General features: G+C 43.0%; 1 protein-coding gene across 1 annotated transcript in view; it reads right to left on the bottom strand.

Moving 5' to 3' along the window:
- Positions 1–9859: 9859 nt before the first annotated feature.
- Positions 9860–22073, bottom strand: part of LOC106612317 (SH3 domain-binding glutamic acid-rich-like protein) — a 49592-nt gene continuing 37378 nt past the window's right edge. Inside the window, exons 2-4 of the mRNA XM_045724306.1 lie at positions 16662–16847; positions 15298–15378; positions 9860–10722 (exon numbers count right to left, since the gene is read on the bottom strand). Of these exons, the coding sequence (XP_045580262.1) occupies positions 10687–10722; positions 15298–15378; positions 16662–16847 (303 nt within the window). The 3' untranslated portion in view covers positions 9860–10686. The remainder of the gene's footprint in view (positions 10723–15297; positions 15379–16661; positions 16848–22073) is intronic.

Below are 22073 nucleotides of genomic sequence, written 5' to 3'. Positions count from 1 at the left end.
AAAGCTACAGAAACCTTTTTGCAGAAAGCTGAGTCCTTGCCTAATTATTTTAACCCATTATCTTACAAACCTTGGGCATTAGTCAAGGCGAATTGATTATTGATTATTATCATCAAGATATTAAATTCCTTCAACACAGAGATGTTTGTTCCTGTCGGCGCGATGCACTGAAAATCCCATTGGCTGTACGGACTCCGATAGCATGTCCCCAGCTAGCCATGTCTCTGTGAAACAGAGTGATACAATCCCGGATATCTCTTTGGAAAGCAACTCTTGCCCTAATTTCGTCTCTCTGATATCCAATAGTTCTTCCCGGTGTATGTAATAACGCTTAAGTTTTTCTGGGCTAACAATGTAAGAAACAATACATTAAAAAACAAAATACTGCACAGTTTCCTAAGGACTAAGGACGGTCCCGTGTGGCTCAGTTGGTAGAGCATGGTGTTTGCAACGTCAGGGTTGTGGATTCGATTCCCACGGGGACCAGTATGGAGGGGGGAAAAAAAATGAAATGTATGCATTCACTAGTGTAAGTCGCTCTGGATAAGAGCGTCTGCTAAATGACTAAAATGTAAAATATATGTAAATGACTTGAAGCAAAGCTGCCATCTCCATCATCGCCATCTTGAATAGGAGACTTATTTATACAATTATATAGGAGAGTTACTGTATGAGGTGGGAGAGTTCTATAGGACAGTTATGTGGTGGGAGAGTTCTATAGGAGAGTTTTATAGTAGAATTATGTGTTGGGTTCTATAGGGGAGTTATATAGGAGACTTCTATAGGATAGTTTTATTAATGGGTTTCATTTGGGAGAGTTCTGTAGGAAAGTTATACGTGGGAGAGTTCTATAGGAGATATCTTACAATTATATAGGAGAGTTACTGTATGAGGTGGGAGAGTTCTATAGGACAGTTATGTGGTGGGAGAGTTCTATAGGAGAGTTATATAGTAGAATTATGTGGTGGGTTCTATAGGGAAGTTCTGTGTTGGGTTCTAAAAGGAAGTTCTATAGGAGACTTCCATAGGAGAGTTCTGTAGGATAGTTTTATTAATGAGTTTCATTTGGGAGAGTACTATAGGAAAGTTATACAGTGGGAGAGTTCTATAGGAGATATCTTAGGAGAGTTCAAAAGGAAAGTGGTGGGAGAGTTCTATAGGTTAGGTATGTGGTGGGAGAGTTCTATAGGAGAGTTTTATGGTAGAATTATGTGGTGGGTTCTATAGGGGAGTTCTATAGGAGAGTTATGTGGTTGGGAGAGTTCTATAGGAGAGTTATGTGGTGGGATAGGTCTATTGGACAGTTATGTGGTGTGAGAGTTCTATAGTAGAGTTATGTGGTGGGAGAGTTCTATAGGAAAGTTATGTGGTAGGAGAGTTCTATAGAGTTATGTGGTAGGAGAGTTCTATAGAGTTCTGTGTTGGGAGAGTTCTATAGGGGAAGTTCTGTGTTGGGTTCTAAAAAGGAAGTTCTATAGGAGACTTCCATAGGAGAGTTCTGTAGGATAGTTTTATTAATGAGTTTCATTTGGGAGAGTACTATAGGAAAGTTATACAGTGGGGAGAGTTCTATAGGAGATATCTTAGGAGAGTTCAAAAGGAAAGTGGTGGGAGAGTTCTATAGGTTAGGTATGTGGTGGGGGAGAGTTTATTAGGTTAGATATGTGGTGGGGAGAGTTCATTAGGTTAGATATGTGGTGGGAGAGTTCTTGTAACGATCGGTCTAACAAATCAAATGTATTTATATAGCCCTTCTTACATCAGCTGATATCTCAAAGTGCTGTACAGAAACCCAGCCTAAAACCCCAAACAGCAAGCAATGCAGGTGTAGAAGCACCAAGATGCAGCGTGGTGAGTGTTCATATTGAAGTTTTAATAATACGAAACACTTGAAGAAACAAACGAAGGCAACAGTTCTGTCAGGTGCAGGCGCACTGGAGAGAGAGTGCCAGAGGCAGGCACCCTGCTTACCGCAAAAAAGCACAGGTAGTTGACTCAGGCCTCACCCCTGGTCCAGCCAAACTACCAGTGTGCCCCCAAAACAAATTTGGGGGCTGCCTCTCGTTCTTCCCGGGTAGGCTCCGATGTCTGTCGATCACCTGGCCCCAAGTCCAGTCTCTCCTCCCAATCCATTCCTGATGAGACCAGGTGTCCATCTCCCCCGAGCACGCTGCTTGATCCAGTTGTGGTGGGTAGTTCTGTAACGATCGTCTGACAGAGGGGACCAAGATGCAGCGTGGTGAGTGTTCATATTGAAGTTTTAATAATACGAAACACTTGAACTTAAGAAACAAACGAAAGCCAACAGTTCTGTCAGGTGCAAACCACACAACAGAAACAACTACCCACAACACCCCAAAGGAAAACAGACTGCCTAAGTATGGCTCCCAATCAGCGACAACGATGTACAGCTGTCCCTGATTGAGAGCCATACCAGGCCAAAACAAAGAAATACAAAGCATAGAAAAAGGACATAAAATGCCCACCCTAGTCACACCCTGGCCTAACCAAAATAGAGAACAAAAACCTCTCTATGGCCAGGGTGTGACAGTTCTATAGGAGAGTTATGTGGTGGGAGAGTTTTTTAAGGTTAGATATGTGGTGGGGAGAGTTCTATAGGAGAGTTATGTGGTGGGAGAGTTTTTTAGGTTAGATATGTGGTGGGAGAGTTCTATAGGAGAGTAATGTGGTGGGAGAGTTATATCAGGAAAGTTATCAGGTGGGAAAATTATATTAGGAAAGTTATGTGGTTTGATTGTGTTGTAGGAGAGTTATGCCTTGGGAGAGTTATATTGGAAACATATGTGGTGGGAGTGTTCTATAGGAGAGTTCTGTGTTGGGAGAGTTCTGTGTTGGGAGAGTTCTATAGGAGAGATATGTGGTTGGAAAGTTTGTGGGGAGGTTGGGATGGAGCAGCAACAAAGTTATTCTAGCTGTGCGCCGGCTGTTCATTTAGTTTTGACATCCGAGTTGTTCCCCAAAAGATAACATTGGTTTCCGTGCATGCGATTTGCAAAATTCCTTTTGCCACGTGTGCAGGGCCACCGGTGCCCCTCCAGATATCGATATTATGAGGCTAAGAAGGGCCTTTCAAATCCTTAAAGGAAAGTATGAACTTACAATATATCATATGGCCATTGTAAGATATTGTATTTGGACAGCAATCAAGTCAGCCATCTCATTGCTTAAAATCATTATAAATAGTCAAAGGACAGCACATTTGAGTTGTATTTGTACAGTAGAGTGTCCCAGTAGTGGACTTCATTAGTTTAAATATTGCCAGTGCCAACATTTCATAACGCAAATATTGGCACTGGCAATATATCATATGGCCAATGGACACTGTCAGAATCAGGCAGAAATCAACACCACTATCACTGCTAGGCAATCCCAAGTTCAACAAGCATGACAATTGGGCATTTCAGCAATGTAACAGCATGTCCAATTTGTGATGGTAAATGCCCATTGTAATATATTGCTAATGGACAGTGTCCATTACACATAATACATTGCCAGTCTTAACATGTTACACTGCAATTGGACAGTGTCCATTGCCAAAATTGTGCTAATGGACAGTGCCCATTGGACATAAGATACAGTACCAGTCAAAAGTTTGGACACACCTACTAATTCCGGGATTTTTCTTTATTTTTACTATTTTATACATTGTAGAATAATAGTGAAAACAAACTATGAAATAAAACATGGAATCATGTAGTAACCAAAAAAGTGTTACAAAAATCTAAATATATTTTATATTTGAGATTCTTCAAAGTAGCCATCCTTTGCATTGATCAATCAATAAATCAATCAATAAATCAATCAAATGTATTTATAAAAGCCCTTTTTACATCAGCCGATGTCACAAAGTGCTATACAGAAACCCAGCCTAAAACCCCAAACAGCAAGCAATGCAGATGTAGAAGCACGGCTAGGAAAAACTCCCTAGAAAGGCAGGAACCTAGGAAGAAACCTAGAGAGGACCCAGGCTCTGAGGGGTGTGGCCAGTCCTCTTCTGGCTGTGCCGGGTGGAGATTATAACAGTACATGGCCAAGATGTTCAAACGTTCATAGATGACCAGCAGGGTCAAATAACAATAATAATCACAGTGGTTGTAGAGGGTGCAACAGGTCAGCACCTCAGGAGTAAATGTTTTTAAATGTCTGTAAATGTAAATGTCTGGCTTTTCATAGCTGATCATTCAGCGTTAGAGATAGCAGGTGCGGTAGAGAGAGAGTCGAAACAGCAGCTCTGGGACAAGGTAGCACGTCTGGTGAACAGGTCAGTGTTCCATAGCCGCAGGCAGAACAGTTGAAACTGGAGCAGCAGCACAACCAGGTGGACTGGGGACAGCAAGGAGTCATCAGGCCAGGTAGTCCTGAGGCATGGTCCTAGGGCTCAGGTCCTCCGGGAGGAGAGGGAGAGAATTAGAGGGAGCATTCTTAAATTCACACAGGACACAGCTTTGCACACTCTTGGCATTCTCTCAACCAGCTTCATGAGGTAGTCACCTAGAATGCAGTCACCTAGAATGCATTTCAATTAACATGTGTGCCTTGTTAAAAGTTAATTTAATAAGTTTGAGCCAATCAATTGTGTCGTGACATGGTAGGGGTGGTATACAGAAGATAGCCCTATTTGGTAAAAGATCAAGTCCATATTATGGCAAGAACAGCTCAAATAAGCAAAGAGAAATGTCAGTCCATCATTCATTTAAGACATGAAGGTCACTCAATCCGGAAAATTTCAAGAACTTTGAAAGTTTCTACAAGTGCAGTCGCAAAAGCCATCAACCGCTGTGATGACTGGCTCTCATGAGGACCGCCACAGGAAAGGAAGACCCAGAGTTACCTCCGCTGCAGAGGATAAATTCATTAGAGTTACCAGCCTCAGATTACAGCCCAAATAAATTCTTCACAGAGTTCAAGTAACAGACACATCTCAACATAAACTGTTCCAGAGGAGACTGCGTGAATCAGGCCTTCATGGTTGAATTGCTGCAAAGAAACCACTACTAAAGGACACCAATAATAAGAAGAGACTTGCTTGGTCCAAGAATCACAAGCAATGGACATTAGACCAGTGGAAATCTGTCCTTTTGTCTGATGAGTTTAGGTGATGGTGTGTGGGTGCAGAGTAGGTGAACGGATAATCTCTGCATGTGTGGTTCCCACCGTGAAGCATGGAAGAGGAGGTGTGATGGTGTGGGGGTGCTTTGCTGGCGAGACTGTCAGTGGTTAATTTAGAATTCAAGGCACACTTAACCAGCATGGCTATCACAGTATTCTGCAGAGTGAAGGAAAAGCAGCCAACAAGTGCTCAGCATATGTGGGAACTCCTTTTAAGACAGTTGAAAAAGCATTCCAGGTGAAGCTGGTTTGAGAGAATACGAAGAGTGTGCAAAGCTGTCATCAAGAAAAAGGGTGGCTACAGAATCTCAAATTCTTCAAATGTTTCTGACTGATTGTATTCCTGTTGCTGTATTTATATTAGTGTATAGGCTATCAATATCTATTGTGAATATGTGGGTTTGGGAGGGAACAACTGTGGTTCCAATCCTCTCCATGAAGTGGTAAGTGTCCCTGAGAAAGCTGGGGTGCCTGGTGGAGAGAGGGTTAATGTAATGGTCTATATACTGTGAAATGTTATAGGATTCAGTATTACAATCAGATACAATGGGTCTACCTGGAAGAATTTCAAAGGGAATTGTCCATGTCTCTGGTTCATTGTGTACTTTTAGCAGTAGGTAGAATAGTCTGGGTCGTGGGGTGTCTGTACCGTAGAGAAAGTCCCGTTGTTTTGCTGTGATGTAGTGTTGGTCAAAGAGTTTTTATTATTGTCCTTAACTGTGTCTGTGGTTGTATACGGTTTTATATTGGTTTATAATGTTTGGTGTTTGATCATTGTCTATTGGCTTCATATGTATCGATGTTTATCTAGTATTACTATTTCTGAACCTTTATCTGCTGGTTTGATGACTGTGTGGGTTATTTTACAGTTGTTTTGCCAGTCTTTCTATGTGTGTGAGGTTATCCTCACACATTATCTGTCTGTATGAATTTGATAGTTGTGGAGTGTATTCTTCTCTGTTCTGATTAGTCTTCTGATTTTAACATCTATCTGGGAGGTTTTAGGTTAGGGTTAGGTTAGGGGTTAGGGTAGGGTTAGAGTTAGGGTTAGGGTTTAGGGTTTGGGTTAGGGTAGGGTTAGGGTTCGGGTTAGGTTAGGTTTTAGGTTAGGTTGGGTTAGGTTTTAGGTCAGGTTAGGGTTGACATTGTTAACAACAACTTAGGTTAGGGTTAGGTTTTAAGTTAGGGTTAGGGTTTGGTTTATGTTAGGTTAGGGTTAACATTGTTAACAAACAACTTAGGTTAGGGTTAGGTTAGGGTAAGGTTTCGTATAAAATACTTTAAAAAAGCCAGTAGGTGTCCTCCTAGGATCATAAATGTAGGTTCTAAAATGACTGGGTGGCAGTACAGGATCAGATATGGTAAGAGATATATTCAACTATAGTGTTGTTTGATTATGTGAATATTAAACCAACATTATACATTGACTTGGTTTTATTGTTTTATTCTGTTAAAAAGGAGAGGAAAGGAAAGACAAAACTAAACATAATAAAACATGATATATAAAATCTCATAAAACCATGTTATATTCCATCCATTGTCCTGTCTGTTAAAATCCATTTTCAGAACTTCTCATTCAGGCCATTTGGTGTTATGGTAAGTGCTGGATCCACTCCCATTAAACCATCTTTCACTGTGTATAGGGATTTAGGGTTAAGGTTAACATCAGCTTGACTGTGGTGGTATTGCTGCTCACTGTAGGGGTGGGGTTAGGGGTAGGGGTTAGGGTTAGGTTTAGGGGTGGGGTTAGGGTTAGGAGTGGGGCCTATGGTAGTGCTGCCCACTGTAGGGGTGGGGGTTAGGTTTAGGGGTGGGGTGGGGTTAGGAGTGGGGCCTATGGTAGTGCTGCCCACTGTAGGGGTGGGGTTAGGGTTAGGAGTGGGTTAGGTTAGGGTTAGGAGTGGGGCCTATGGTAGTGCTGCCCACTGTAGGGGTGGGGTTAGGGTTAGGGGTGGGGTTAGGAGTGGGGCTAGGGGTGGGGTTAGGTTTAGGGGTGGGGTTAGGGTTAGGGGGTGGGGTTAGGGTTAGGAGTGGGGCCTATGGTATTGCTGCCCACTGTAGGGGTGGGGTTAGGTTTAGGGGTGGGGTTAGGGGTGGGGTTAGGAGTGGGGCCTATGGTAGTGCTGACCACTGTAGGGGTGGGGTTAGGTTTAGGGGTGGGGTTAGGGGTGGGGTTAGGATTAGGGGCCTGTGGTAGTGCTGCTCACTGTAGGTGTGGGGTTAGGTTGAGGGGTGGGGGGTGGGGTTAGGATTAGGAGTGGGGTGGGGTTAGGTTTAGGGGTGGGGGGGTGGGGTGGGGTTAGGTTTAGGAGTGGGGCCTATACCCGACAATAGAACATCATGCATTCAAGTGTTTGAACTTCTAACGCGTCTGCATGAACTTCTAACGCGGTTGCATGGGATTTGTCGGATATAAACCTGCTGGGTTTCGTTGCATTCAAAGGTAGTGTAGGCGATAAGGTAACACAAGGAGCTGCTTGTGGACTTGACAGCTCTAATGCAGATCCACTTCCGACAAAACAACCGCCATACAGTGTCAACCAACGCTAATCTGATTGAATCGAGCCCTAGAACTTTCATATTGAGTTGTTTTCCTCTGTTTGCATGGATGTTGGCATACTGTGCATTCAGAATGTATTCAGACCCCTTGACTTTTTCCACATGTTGTTACATTACAGCCTTATTCTAAAATTGATTAAATAAATACAAATCCTCATCAATCTACGCACAATATCCCATAATGACAAAGTGAAAACAGGTTTTTAGACATTTTTGCAAATGTATTAAAAATAAAAAACAGAAACACCTTATTTACATAAGTATTAAGACACTTTGCTATGAGATTCGAAATTGAGCTCAGGTGCATCCTGTTCCCATTGATCATCGTTGAGATGTTTCTACAACTTGATTGGAGTTCACCTGTGGTAAATTCAATTGATTGGACATGATTTGGAAAGGCACACACCTGTCTATATAAAGTCCCACAGTTGACAGTGTATGTTAGAGCAAAAATCAAGCCACAAGGTCAAAGGAATTGTCCGTAGAGCTCCGAAACAGGTCAAAGAAGGGTACCAAAACATTCGGCAGCATTGAAGGTCCCCAAAAACACAGTGGCCTCCATCATTCTTAAATGGAAGAAGTTTGGAACCACCAACACTCTTCCTAGAGCTAGCCGCCCGGCCAAACTGAGCAATCGGGGGAGAAGAGCCTTGGTCAAGGAGGTGACCAAGAACCCGATGGTCATTCTGACTGAGCTCAAGAGTTCTTCTGTGGAGAAGGGAGAACCTTCCAGAAGGACAACCATATCTGCAGCACTCCACCAATCAGGCCTTTATGGTAGACTGGCCAGACGGAAGCCACTCCTCAGTAAAAGGCACATGACAGCCTGCTTGGAGTTTGACAAAAGGCACATAAAGACTCAGATAAAACCAAGATGAAACTCTTTGACTTGAATGCCAAGCGTCATGTTGGGGATGCTGGTATGATGGTGACCAAACTGGTCCATGTTGGGGAGGCTGGTATGATGGTGACCAAACTGGTCCATGTTGGTCAAACTGGTCTTACCACGCCCATCATTATTATATTTCCCAGAATGCTCTATTGTAATTGTTTCAATATCTTTTTTGTTTGTTGTGTTTTTGCATTGACTGATTAATTAATCTTATGCTACACAAAGACAAATCTAGAGGCGAAAGATAAATAATATCCATTTCTCTAAACTATTGCACCCGTTACTGAAATGGTTGTTCCAGTGTAGATGGTTTAGGTGATGTGATTTATTCATCTTTCTAACCCTGACAGTCATTCTGAATGCATGATGTGGGTGAAGAAAAATTCCAGTTGTTGGATATCCCTAATAGGAATTAGAAATCACTTTGCAAGCCTACATGATGTGACTTGAGACCAGCTTATGCTGCAAAAACACTGCTAAGGCACCACGAAAACACTGCTAAGGCACCACGAAAACACTGCTAAGGCACCACGAAACGCTGCTAAAGCACCGCGAAAACGCTGCTAAGACACCGCGAAAACGCTGCTAAGGCACCGCGAAAACACTGCTAAGGCACCGCGAAAACACTGCTAAGGCACCGCGAAAAACACTGCTAAGGCACCGCGAAAAACGCTGCTAAGGCACCACGAAAACGCTGCTAAGGCACCACGAAACGCCAGCCAAACCAGCACCTATGCTGGACCAGCATAGGAGCATTTCGATCTCTGAGCACACTTGTTTTCCTTAGAAATGATTACAATAGCCACTACACCAAAAGACATGTGTAACTGTGTGTATTGTTGTCAGACAGGACCATACAGCACTGAATGAGAGAACATTAATCAGCTACCAAAAAGTAAAACTTAAATTAATCATAAACATTCATAGTTGATATTTACGCCTATTGTAAATGTGTTTGCAGGTCTATATTTACAAGATGCATTAAAAGTATGTAAGACAACTGATTACTTGTATTCCACATTTTTGCAATATCAGCGCTTGCAATATTGGGTTTCATGAGTTTCTGTAGCCATCCCCTTCCAGCCAGGCATTATTAGTGTCACAACATCATTCAACCATCCATTTGACAAATGGGAGACATTAGAGATGTGAAAAGACATGGTTGTGTTTTGTTCCACCTTGGGTAGGGGTATCTAAAAAATGTGGAGGCCTTGCCACTAGCCTATACAGTTTCTAGACAGTCAATGTGAGTGATAACATCAACGCACAACGCTGTTATAACCAGTAAAACAACTCTCAGATCTTTATTGTACATAAAAATAAGACTATTATGGTGAGGCAGAGAAGAGAGAAGAAGAGAGGAGAGATTTCTGATCATATGGATTATATTCATACTTTGGCACCAAGATGAACAAACATTCTGACCAGTATGTGTGAATCTGAATAGAGTAGTTAGCGGTATACAGACATGTTTACAATAATACATCACCTCTCTCTGCTTCCGTTACAGATATATATTTTGGCATGTTATATTTGTGTTACTTCATGTTATCTTTATCACATTCATCTCTATCAAAACAAGCAGATCAAAACATTAAGTCACAGGGCCTCAGGCATAAAACAACTAGCATCTAGGTGTCTGTAGAAGGAGAACATGGTCAGATTGCTGAGAAGAGGGGGAGGGAGAGGAAGAAGTAGACAAGAGGACAGCTGGGACATTTGGAGAGAGGAGGAAGGCAACATTGTTGTGTTTAACATTAGAGAGAAGTGCTACTCTGATAGTACATCCTGTCTTCTAGAGGACATGCATTCAGACTGACTGGAGCATCATGACATCAGGTGTGGAGACATTCAGACAACAGACTTTAAGGCCAGCGGAGGGACTCATGGGTACCCAGCATGCTCTGCTTCAGTACCTCCTCACACCCAGCTGATAAGGCACAGCTGAAGCATGAGACACAACAACAACAAAACTAAACTAAACATCTGGAAAGAACCCCCTGACCTCTAACAAAGTGAGAATGATATGGTATGGTCTGCCCAGCAGGCTCTGGCTTGGTCATGGTCTGGTCTGGTCTGGGGTTGGAGGAAGGAGCACTGTGGAACTATTGCTGCTCTCTCTTGGCTAGAGCCTCAGCCTCCTACAGAGAGAAATATGAAGAGAGAGCGGGAGGGGAGAGAGAGAGGTGGGGAAAAGGAGAGTGAGATTGGGGAGAGCGAGAGAGAGGGGAGGGGGATAGAGAGAGAGGTATAGAGAATGGGGAAGCGGAGAGAGAGAGACAGGTGTAGAGTGGAAAAGGGGAGAGAGAGAGTGGGGCGGGACAGAGAGAGAGAGAGAGGGAGAGAGAGGTGGCGAGAGTGGGGAAGGGGAGAGAGAGAGTGGGGAGGGGGAAAGAGGTGTGGTGAATTTTAGTAGGAAAGTCTGTTGGTTTTAACAGCTTCAGTGTGACAAAAGAAAGCCCCTGTATCTCCATGGTGATCGACACACCTCCCTGAAGTTCCCTGAGTGGCAGAGAGGGGGGAGCCAGGGTGCAGAGACAGACAGACAAAGAGAGGAGGGCTGGGGTAGGCGTATACAGGCTTGAAGTTGGGTTTGATAATATACAGATGTGTAACTGAATGAAGACAGAATGTGACTGGTGTGGATATGGTTAAGTGTTAATTCATGTGAGGGGTGTGGTTATGGTTAAGTGTTAATTCATGTGAGGGGTGTGTGGTTATGGTTTGTGTGAGGTATTTGCATTTATTATGGATCCCCATTAGTTCCTGCCAAGGCAGCAGCTACTCTTCCTGGGGTTTATTATGGATCCCCATTAGTTCCTGCCAAGGCAGCAGCTACTCTTCCTGGGGTTTATTATGGATCCCCATTAGTTCCTGCCAAGGCAGCAGCTACTCTTCCTGGGGTTTATTATGGATCCCCATTAGTTCCTGCCAAGGCAGCAGCTACTCCTCCTGGGGCTTATTATGGATCCCCATTAGTTCCTGCCAAGGCAGCAGCTACTCTTCCTGGGCTTTATTATGGATCCCCATTAGTTCCTGCCAAGGCAACAGCTACTCTTCCTGGGGTCCAGCAACATTAAGACAGTTACACATTTTTAAAAACATTACAATACATTCAGAACAGAATTCACAACACACTGTGTGCCCTCAGGCCACTCTCTACTACCACTTATCTACAACACAAAATCCATGTGTACGTGTGTCTATAGTGCGTATGTTATTGTGTGTGTGTGTATGCATGTGTCTGTGCGTATGTTTGTGTTGCTTCACAGTCCCCGCTTCCATAAGGTGTATTTTTATCTGTTTTTTAATCTGATTCTACTGCTTGCATCAGTTACCTGATGTGGAATAGAGTTCCATGTAGTCATGGCTTTATGTAGTACTGTGAGCCTCCCATAGTCTGTTCTGGACTTGGGGACTGTGAAGAGACCTCTGACGGCATGTCTTGTGGGGTATGCATGGGTGTCTGAGCTGTGTGCCAGTAGTTTAGACAGACAGCTCGGTGCATTCAACATGTCAATAACTCTCACAAATACAAGTAGTGATGAAGTCAATCTCTCCTCCACTTTGAGCCAGGAGAGATTGACATGCATATTATTAATATTAGCTCTCTGTGTACATCCAAGGGCCAGCCGTGCTGCCCTGTTCTGAGCCAATTGTCGCACCTCATTGTGGCACCTGACCACTCGACTGAGCAGTAGTCCAGGTACGACAAAACTAGGGCCTGTAGGACATGCCTTGTTGATAGTGCTGTTAAGAAGGCAGAGCATCGCTTTATTATGGACAGACTTCTCCCCATCTTAGCTACTATTGTATCAATATGCTTTGACCATGACAGTTTGCAATCCAGGGTTACTCAAAGCAGTTTAGTCACCTCAACTTGCTCAATTTCCACATTATTCATTACAAGATTTAGTTGAGGTTTAGGGTTTAGTAAATGATTTGTCCCAAATACAATGCTTTTAGTTTTTGAAATATTTAGTTCTAACTTATTCCTTGCCACCCATTCTGAAACTAACTGCAGCTCTTTGTTAAGTGTACCTTGGACTAAAGTTGATGTTAGAGTGTGTTACCTTAGAGCCTGGTGGGGTGCTCAGCCCCAGACAGAGGATGTGGGTGGGACTGCCAATCCTCTGAGGTTTTAGCCTACTATAGTAACTGACTGTAGGTCTAGAATGCTCATGTAGCCTAATATAATAGTATGTCTTGCAGTAAAATGATACAGAATGGCGCCGCAGGGGATGGCTGCCGTTTTACGGGCTCCTAACCAATTGCGCTATTTTCTGTGTTTTTTCGCAGTTTGTATCTTATTTTGTACATAATGTTGATGCTACCGTCTCGTATGACCGAAAAAAGCTTCTGGATATCAGAACAGCGATTACTTACCTCAAACTGGACAAAGATTTTTCTTTAATGAGTCTGACAGGAAGGATATAATGCTGCTCCCAGACAAGGCCCAAATCCCCATCAGTCACATGAAGAACATAAGGAACTACAGGGGGCGGAGGTCAAGGTGCCTGGTGAGAATTGGGCGGCGAGTGGGTTATCTGCCTCTACCATCCATTCTATTAGCCAATGTGCAGTCACTGAAGAATAAACTGGATGAGCTTCGTTCGAGACTATCCTACCAATGGGACATTAAAAACAATAATATATTTTGTTTCAGCAAGTCGTGGCTGAACGATGACATGGATAATATACAGTTGGCTGGGTTTTCTGTGCATCGGCAGGACAGAACAGCTGCGCGATGTCTAATATTAAGGCAGTCTCGAGGTATTGCTAGCCTGAGGTAGAGTACCTCATGATAAGCTGTAGACCACACTATCAAGAGAGTTTTATCTATATTTTTTGTAGCCGTCTATTTACCATCACAAACCGAAGCTGGCACTAAGACCACACTCAACGAGCTGTATAAGGCCATAAGCAAACAGGAAAACGCTCATCCAGAAGTGGCGCTCCTAGTGACAGGGACTTTAGTGCAGGCAAACTTAAATCCGTTTTACCTCATTTCTACCAGCATGTCACGTCCAACCAGAGGAAAAAAAACTAGACCACCTTTACTCCACACACATAGACACGTACCAAGCTCTCCTCGCCCTCCAAAATCGGATCATATATCCTCCTGGTTCCTGCTTACAAGCAAAAACTAAAGCAGGAAGTACCAGTGACTCGCTCAATACAGAAGTGGTCAGCTGAGATGGATGCTACGTTACAGGACTGTTTTGCTAGCACAAAATGGAATATGTTCCGGGAGTCAACCAATGGCATTGAGGGCCCTACAGGTCCTGTTACTGAGAGCCCTAGAACCCTACAGGTCCTGGTACTGAGAACCCTACACCTTCAGGTACTGAGAGCCCTACAGGTCCTGTTACTGAGAGCCCTAGAACCCTACAGGTCCTGGTACTGAGAACCCTACACGTCCTGGTACTGAGAGCCCTACACGTCCTGGCTCTGAGAGCCCTACACGTCCTGGCTCTGAGAGCCCTACACGCCCTTGCTCTGAGAGCACTACACGTCCTGGCTCTGCCTGCAGAAATGGAATAGAAAACCTTACAGATTTCAACTAGATGGCTGATTATTGATGAATTCATTCTATCGGTTTATTCTGGTGAGCACCGCTTTATTTAACAAGTAATGACAGAATTGAAGCTGCATGTAGGCCTTTCTAATTATAGACAAGTTGGCTAACAAATAGCCTACAAAATGTTGAAAAATATATGCAGAGGTAAAAGTAGACTGAGTAGGCAGGGATGACTGGCCGGGACCTTGACACACGCGGCCAGCAGTGGACAACTCAATCAATTCAGGCTACAAGTGTGCCTAAAGACAATAACCATCTCTCTCTCATTAGACTTTTTCTGTCTATTTCCATTGATCTGTTCTAGATGCTGGAATCATTATAGAGTGGATGGAACGTGTGCAGGTAGTCTGCTTTTTTTAAAGTGATTTGTCTGACAACCAGATGAAAACATCATGCATAGTTGTGTTCATGCTACATTAAAAGTTCATACATTTGTACTGTTAAATGATCATAGGAAGTCCCACAACTCCTGTCAAAAAAATAGTTCCGCCGTCCCTGGCCCCAGGAAAGGATAGTTAATGTAGGGGTTAGGGACTAGGGTGTAGGGGTTAGGGACTAGGGGTTAGGGACTAGGGTGTAGGGGTTAGGGACTAGGGTGTAAGGACTAGGGGTTAGGGACTAGGGTGTAGGGACTAGGGGTTAGGGGTTCGGGACTAGGGTATAGGGGTTATGGACTAGGGTGTAGGGGTTAGGGACTAGGGGTTAGGGACTAGGGTGTAGGGACTAGGGGTTAGGGACTAGGGGTTAGGGACCGAGGGGTTAGGGACTAGGGTGTAGGGGTTAGGGACTAGGGTGTAGGGGTTAGGGACTAGGGTGTAGGGGTTAGGGTGTAGGGACTAGGGTGTAGGGGTTAGGGACTAGGGTGTAGGGGTTAGGGTGTAGGGGTTAGGGACTAGGGTGTAGGGGTTAAGGACTAGGGGTTAGGGGTTAGGGACTAGGGGTTAGAGTTTAGATCCAGGGGGAGCAGTGAGAGCCAGGAAAGGACAGTTAATGTAGGGGTTAGGGACTAGGGTGTAGGGGTTAGGGACTAGGGGTTAGAGTTTAGATCCAGGGGGGAGCAGTGAGATCCATGAAGAGTTAGGGATTAGGGTGTAGGGGTTAGGGACTATGTATTAAGGTGTAGGGGTTAGGGTACCTTAGATCCAGGAGGAGCGGTGAGACCCAGGAAAGCGTAGACAACATTGTCTTCTCTGGCATCAAAGAACGCCTCGTAGTTCTGAAGGAGAGAGAGATAAACCCCTTATAAACCCTACAGCCGTGTAGTTCTGAAGGAGAGAGAGATAAACCCCTTATAAACCCTACAGCCGTGTAGTTCTGAAGGAGAGAGAGATAAACCCCTTATAAACCCTACAGCCGTGTAGTTCTGAAGGAGAGAGAGATAAACCCCCTATAAACCCTACAGCCGTGTAGTTCTGAAGGAGAGAGAGATAAACCCCTTATAAACCCTACAGCCGTGTAGTTCTGAAGGAGAGAGATAAACCCCTTATAAACCCTACAGCCGTGTAGTTCTGAAGGACAGAGAGAAGGTTAACAGGAGCTATTCAATATTAGCAAGTCCAGCTTTTTTTATTATCTCACAGGACAAGCTGGCTTCACACCCAACAGCAAAGACAGTCACTTTACAACACACACACACACACACACACACACACACACACACACACACACACACACACACACACACACACACACACACACACACACACACACACACACACACACACACACACACACACACACACACACACACACCTTTACTACAGAGCACAAACTTTACTGGAGCTACATGTCATCTCCTCTTTGTGTTATTCAACCCTCTACTATAACCTCTATTAGTCCTTTATACCATAACATCATCAACCCTCTACTATAACCTCTATTAGTCCTTTAAACCATCACCTCATCAACCCTCTACTATAACCTCTATTAGTCCTTTAAACCATAACCTCATCAACCCTCTACTATAACCTTTATTAGTCCTTTATACCATAACCTCATCAACCCTCTACTATAACCTCTATTAGTCCTTTAAACCATAACCTCATCAACCCTCTACTATAACCTTTATTAGTCCTTTATACCATAACCTCATCAACCCTCTATTATAACCTCTATTAGTCCTTTATACCATAACCTCATCAACCCTCTACTATAACCTCTATTAGTCCTTTAAACCATAACTTCATCAACCCTCTACTATAACCTCTATTAGTCCTTTATACCATAACCTCATCAACCCTCTACTATAACCTCTATTAGTCCTTTATACCATAACCTCATCAACCCTCTACTACAACATGATGCCTGACTGACTGAGCTGAACCCACATTAAACTCTCTAAACCTGGACAGAAAAACTGGGTCAACCTAATGAAAGCTATTCTAGTAGGGCTGTTACAGACTAACATAGAAACAGAATGATGCTCGTTCACCTGCTGAATAAGTTAATACATGATACCAATCCATTATAATTCACTATCGCTCCTTATCGTGCACCCACCCCGCAGTATCTGTCCTGGTTGAAGATCTGTGGAGGTAGAGGGTTCCCTGCAGCAGGTCGAGCCTCCTCCGGAACATTCTCTCTCATCCACTTCCTGTTGTCCTCATTGGCAGCGATGTCACACTCCTCAAACTCAATCTTATTGGCTGACAGGAAGCCCATCACATCCTGCTGCTGTTTCTTTATCTGTAAGAAGGGGAGGGATGTGTTAATTTCATATTCATATTGTCTTTCTTTTTGTTATCTCTTCTGTGAGGAACTGAAGTCAGCTGTACTGAGAACAGTGTAGGAGTCAGCTATACTGAGAACTGTCTAGAGTCAGCTATACTGAGAACTGTCTAGAGTCAGCTATACTGAGAACTGTCTAGAGTCAGCTGTACTGAGAGCTGTCTAGAGTCAGCTATCCTGAGAACTGTGTAGAGTCAGCTGTACTGAGAATTGTCTAGAGTCAGCTATACTGAGAACTGTCTAGAGTCAGCTGTACTGAGAACTGTGTAGAGTCCGCTGTACTGAGAACTGTGTAGAGTCCGCTGTACTGAGAACTGTGTAGAGTCAGCTGTACTGAGAACTGTGTAGAGTCAGCTGTACTGAGAACAGAAAAAACATATACATGATCAAATACAAATCTTAGAATCAACTATTAAAGACTACCAGAACCCACTGCATTCTCCAATTACATTGAATGAACTACAGGACAAAATACAAACCCTCCAACCCAAAAAGGCCTGTGGTATTGATGCCATCCTAAACGAAATAATAAAATATACAGACCACAAATTCAAATTGGCTATACTTAAACTCTTTAACATCATCCTCAGCTTGGGCATCTTCCCCAATATTTGGAACCAACCCCAATCCACAAAAGTGGAGGGAAATTTGACCCCAATAACTACTGTACCATGGCATATGTGTCAACAGCAACCTTGGGAAAATCCTCTGCATTATCATTAACAGCAGACTCGTACATTTCCTCAGTGAAAACAATGTACTGAGCAAATGTCAAATTGGCTTTATACCAAATTACCGTACGACAGACCACGTATTCATTTGATTTAACTAGGCAAGTCAGTTAAGAACAAATTCTTATTTACAATGACGGCCTAGGATCAGTGGGTTAACCCCTGTGCGGCCTCGGACGGACATCCAGCGAAAAATCATATCGCCATTAGAGCATAACAAAATTTAATAAATTATTTTTTTTCAATTATTTTTTCTAATTATATCGTTTTATAGATACACCTCTCCTGAATCAAACGACGTTGTCAGATTTCAAAAAGGCTTTACAGCAAAAGCAAAACATTAGATTATGTTAGAGGAGTATATCGTAAAAAGTAGCCACATAGCCATTTTCCGACCAACCACATGCATCACAAATAACCAAAAAACAGCTAAATGCAGCACTAACCTTTGACAATCTTCATCAGATGACACACCTAGGACATCATGTTACACAATACATGCATTCTTTTGTTCGATAAAGTTCATATTTATATATATAAAACAGCATTTTTACATCGGTGCGTAACGTTGACTAACTATTTTCCCTCAAATGCATCCGATGAAACAGAGCTACAATTTACTAAATTACTATTCGAAAACATTTTTAAAATGTAATATTGTCATTCTAAGATTTATAGATGAATATCTCTTGAAAGCACCTGTAATGCCAGATTTAAAAATAACTTTACTGGGTAATCACACTTTGCGATAAAAGGGGATGCGATACTCAGAACAATAGGCTAGCAATAGCAATAGGCTAGCCATCTTGGAACAATCGCATATCACATCTAGTCTTGTATACTATTGTCAATAATCACTTACCTTTGGTTGTCTTCATCAGAAAGCACTTCCAGGAATCCCAGGTCCACAACAAATTTATTTTCGTTCGAAAAAATGACTCCTTTATGTTCCAAGAACTTGTTCTTGTTAGCGCGTCTGAAGGCTGCTCCAAAACTTCCGTCGGCCACGGGACAGCCATTTCGAGAAAATGCATTTTTTTCTCATTTAGGTTCGTTCAAACATGTCAAACGTTGTATAACATAAATCTTCAGGGCGTTTTTCAACAAGAGAGCCAATAAGATTCGAGGGGGACGATTGCATTGTGTTTCAAAATGTTTCGAAAGGGGAGGGTAACCAGGGGCGCCGGCGTCATAATGGTGATGGCCCTCTCCGTGTGACTACGTTCCACAGTGTCTCATTCATTCAGTTTTAACAGTAGAAGGCTCAAACCAATTTGTGAAGACTGGGGATATCTAGTGGAAGCAATAGGAAGTGCTCAATGAACCATAGCTCACGGTGTGATTAATAGGCAACGTGATGAAGTTGAGTTCGCAATTCAGAATTCCACTTCCTGTTTCCATCTGTCTCGGGGTTTTGACTGCCATATGAGTTCTGTTATACTCACAGACACCATTCAAACAGTTTTAGAAACTTTAGGGTGTTTTCTATCCACAAGTATTAATTATATGCATATCCTAGCTTCTGAGTTTGAGTAGGAGGCCGTTTAAAATGGGCACTCATTTTTTCAAAAATCGCTTTATCCTAGGGGAACGCCAAGAGGTTAACTGCCTTGTTCAGGGGCAGAACGACAGATTTTGTCCTTGTCAGCTCGGGGAATCAATCTAGCAACCGGACCCAACGCTCTAACCACTAGGCTACCTGCCGCTATAGGGTTTATAAGGGTTTTATCTCTCTCTCCCAACGCTCTAACCACTAGGCTACCTGCCGCTATAGGGTTTATAAGGGTTTTATCTCTCTCTCCCAACGCTCTAACCACTAGGCTACCTGCCGCAATAGGGTTTATAAGGGTTTTATCTCTCTCTGCCAACGCTCTAACCACCTGCCACCCCCTGCACACCCTAATTGACAAACAAACCAAAACAAAGGAAAAGTGTTCTCATGTTTTGTTGATTTCAAAAAGCTTTTGACTCAATTTGGCATGAGGGTCTGCTATACAAATTGATGGAAAGCAGTGTTGGGGAAAAAAATATATGAAGTTATAAAATCCATGTACACAAACAACAAGTGTGCAGTTAAAATTGGCAAAAAACACACATTTATTTCCACAGGGTCATGGGGTGAGACAGGGATACAGCTTGAGCCCAACCCTCTTCAGCATATATAGTATATGTGACTTGTTTTTGTTATCCAAATATGTATGTGTTGATAGTTCTTTCTTCCGCACCAAAATTGGCCATTGACAATTGCAAAAGTTTCTCTACTTTTCTCAACAACATTGATACCCTGAATTTATCAGGTGCTATCAACAGATCAGTTGGAAAAACTGATGGTCTACTTCCACAGTCAGTGTGAACTGGAGTGACATGCCACAACGCTGGCCAAACAAGATGTAACTACAAACAGAACGGAATTAAATGGTTCCAGTCCGTAGTGAAGCGTTCATCCATGTATATGGGTTAGGGTTAGGAGAGATATGTATATGTACATGTATATGGGTTAGGGTTAGGAGAGATATGTATATGTACATGTATATGGGTTAGGGTTAGGAGAGATATGTATATGTACATGTAAATGGGTTAGGGTTAGGAGAGATATGTACATGTATATGGGTTAGGGTTAGGGTTAGGAGAGATATGTATATGTACATGTATATGGGTAAGGGTCGAGCTAAATTTTCAGATATACATTTCTAATTTTGTCAGAAATGTGTTTTTATTTCAAGTTAAAGCGTACTGTTAGTTAGCTAGCGAATGTTCGCTAGCTGGTTCGCTAGATAACGTCTGTGTAGTAATATTGATCTGTGTAGTAATATTATTCCTAATTAGAAATCCATTTGCATTGCTAGTTACAGTGAGGGAAAAAGTATTTGATCCCCTGCTGATTTTGTACGTTTGCCCACTGACAAAGAAATTATCAGTCTATAGTTTTAATGCTAGGTTTATTTGAACAGTGGAGACAGAATAACAACAAAAGAAATCGAGAAAACGCATGTCAAAAATGTTATAAAATGATTTGCATTTTAATGAGGGAAATAAGTATTTGACCCCTCTGCAAAACATGACTTAGTACGTGGTTGCAAAACCCTTGTTGGCAATCACAGAGGTCAGACATTTCTTGTAGTTGGCCACCAGGTTTGCACACACATCTCAGGAGGGATTTTGTCCCACTCCTCTTTGCAGATCTTCTCCAAGTCATTAAGGTTTCGAGGCTGACGTTTGGCAACTCGAACCTTCAGCTCCCTCCACAGATGGCTAGGCCACTCCAGGACCTTAATGTGCTTCTTCTTGAGCCACTCCTTTGTTGCCTTGGCTGTGTGTTTTGGGTCATTGTCATGCTGGAATACCCATCCACGACCCATTTTCAATGCCCTGGCTGAGGGATGGAGGTTCTCACCCAAGATTTGACGGTACATGGCCCCGTCCATTGTCCCTTTGATGCGGTGAAGTTGTCCTGTCCCCTTAGCAGAAAAACACCCCCAAAGCATAATGTTTCCACCTCCATGTTTGACGGTGGGGATGGTGTTCTTGGGGTCATAGGCAGCATTCCTCCTCCTCCAAACACGGCAAGTTGAGTTGATGCCAAAGAGCTCCATTTTGGTCTCATCTGACCACAACACTTTCACTCAGTTGTCCTCTGAATCATTCAGATGTTCATTGGCAAACTTCAGACTGGCATATGTATGTGCTTTCTTGAGCAGGGGGACCTTGCGGGCGCTGCAGGATTTCAGTCCTTCACGGCGCAGTGTGTTACCAATTGTTTTCTTGGTGACTATGGTCCCAGCTGCCTTGAGATCATTAACAAGATCCTCCTGTGTAGTTCTGGGCTGATTCCTCACCATTCTCATGATCATTGCAACTCCACGAGGTGAGATCTTGCATGGAGCCCCAGGCTGAGGGAGATTGACAGTTCTTTTGTGTTTCTTCCATTTGCGAATAATCGCACCAACTGTTGTCACCTTCTCACCAAGCTGCTTGGCGATGGTCTTGTAGCCCATTCCAGCCTTGTGTAGGTCTACAACATTTTTGACATGTGTTTTTCTGGATTTTTTTGTTGTTATTCTGTCTCTCACTATTCAAATAAACCTAGCATTAAAATTATAGACTGATCATTTCTTTGTCAGTGGGCAAACGTACAAAATCAGCAGGGGATCAAATACTTTTTTCCCTCACTGTATAGCCTAATGTTAGCTAGCTAGCTAACATTGAATCTAGTTTGTTAGCTTTAGCTACCTGCAGATTCATACTACAACTAAAACAATGTTTGTATTGGTAGTAGTATGAGTTGGGATTATGCTTTCGTTCATTGTTTAGCTAGCTAGATGTCTAAACAAAAACTTCACTTTTGGCCAGATGATTACATGACCCATCAAGTTAACCAGGTGTGTCTGGGGGTGATTACATGATCCATCAAGTTAGCCAGGTGTGTCTGGGGGTGATTACATGACCCATCAAG

The sequence above is a fragment of the Salmo salar genome, chromosome ssa09 (assembly GCF_905237065.1).
Source record: "Salmo salar chromosome ssa09, Ssal_v3.1, whole genome shotgun sequence".
NCBI lineage: Eukaryota > Metazoa > Chordata > Actinopteri > Salmoniformes > Salmonidae > Salmo > Salmo salar.
This window is presented reverse-complemented; position numbering and strand designations above follow the sequence as displayed.